The sequence below is a fragment of the Apis dorsata genome, unplaced genomic scaffold, assembly GCF_000469605.1.
Source record: "Apis dorsata unplaced genomic scaffold, Apis dorsata 1.3 scaffold_270, whole genome shotgun sequence".
NCBI classification, from domain to species: Eukaryota; Metazoa; Arthropoda; class Insecta; order Hymenoptera; family Apidae; genus Apis; species Apis dorsata.
In genome coordinates, this window is record NW_006263548.1 from 400770 (window position 1) to 402344 (window position 1575).

The 1575-nt window shown below is 34.2% G+C and overlaps 1 protein-coding gene across 1 annotated transcript in view; it reads left to right on the plus strand.

Moving 5' to 3' along the window:
- LOC102674392 (dual 3',5'-cyclic-AMP and -GMP phosphodiesterase 11-like) overlaps positions 1 to 1575 on the plus strand; it is a 40595-nt gene that overhangs the window by 29732 nt on the left and 9288 nt on the right. The window contains exon 3 of the mRNA XM_031510992.1: positions 1158 to 1401. Within this exon, the coding sequence (XP_031366852.1) occupies positions 1158 to 1401 (244 nt within the window). The remainder of the gene's footprint in view (positions 1 to 1157; positions 1402 to 1575) is intronic.

Below are 1575 nucleotides of genomic sequence, written 5' to 3' on the forward strand. Positions count from 1 at the left end.
CGTTTCGAAAAGTTGAGTCAATCGATCGTGGAGCGAATATAAATTTGATCGCGACGCCATGCCGTCTCGGAATTTCCGGCATTGCTACTTGCATCGTGCATAGTGCAATTTATATTCCATCTTCGTTGTACGTTCGACAGTGTTTAACGAGGTCATAGCGCGACAAATATTCGTTTAAATCTGTGATTAAGTTGATCTAATGTTGAAGACGATTAAAATTGAAAGGGATAGATTTGATGAAATATCGTATCGATTGAATTAATTAAATATTTATATTTCGTGTCGCGGGTTAAAAGTTGCGAAAGGTTAATCGTATAATTAATCAATTGGAAAACGGATGAGGATAAAATATTAAAAAAAAAAAAATTCTCCGTCAGTTTTATATTTATGAAAACGATTTCGTGAAAGATTATTACCTCTTATATGTCTTTTTGATTTCTTAACGTGTAACTTAGCGGTTTGAATGAATGAGTCGAACATTCGAACAAGTCGAGATAATGTTATTGGTTATCAAAGGTGAAACGTTTACAGTGTTGAATCTTCTTGTTTTAACGAGAAGTTGTTTTAGAAAGTTTTGATCACGATGCCGGTTGTTCATTAAATCAGTTACGTAATTGAATTACAAGAGAATATCTCCTAAATGAAATAAGATATCGAAACAATGTTTTCGAAATAATTATACGAGATATCTGTAATGTTTATTACATATGTGAGAGTTGTTCGATGAACCGAAGTTTCAAATTTTTACATTCACTTTCGATTTTTTTTTTTTTTTTTTTTTTTTCTTACGTTTCACTTTTCAAGGTCGTTTTTATTGCAGCTACCTCCACACGATTTTATCACGTGATTATCAATGTAACGTAACTATTTATTTATTTACTTTTTTTTATTATTTTCGAAAAATAATTTAACCATTAATTATTCCCCTAGTTCCTTTTTTTTTTTTCAAATTTTTTTACATTTCACTTTTTAACATCGTATATAAAAAAAAATAATCTCGATAACCTAACCTCACTCTTTCACATTGTTTTTCCAAAAACAATTTAACTCTCCATCAACGATCAACTTCTTATTTCACCATTATAACAATGAATTTGATTCATTGCAATGTTTTAACGAGTTGAAGATCACGTAATGATAACAATTTGTCTGTCAAGTAGGCCTGCACTTGCGGAGCATCGAAGAACCGAGGATGACGGCGGAGACGGCAGCTCCTTGTGTGCAGGGGATGCAAGGGGTGCAGACCGCTATGGCCGGCCAGGGGACGTTGCAACAGGTGCAAGATGGAAAATCCACCGGTGGTTACTATTCCTCCACTTCCGCCGTCTACGATCCGGAATACGCCCGCATGGAAGCGTGGCTCGACGAACATCCCGACTTTGTCAACGATTACTTTCTCAGGTTTGTTGCTCGTGTTGTTCTAATTTTTTTTCTTATTTCCAACGAGTTAATTAATCTCAGAGATTTAATTAATTTTGAATTTGCAGTGTTGTTAAACAATGTTCGATTCGAAGAAGAAGAAGATTGACGAGAGATTTCTTCTCTGAAGGAATTTTTTTTTTTTTTTTTTGCCTC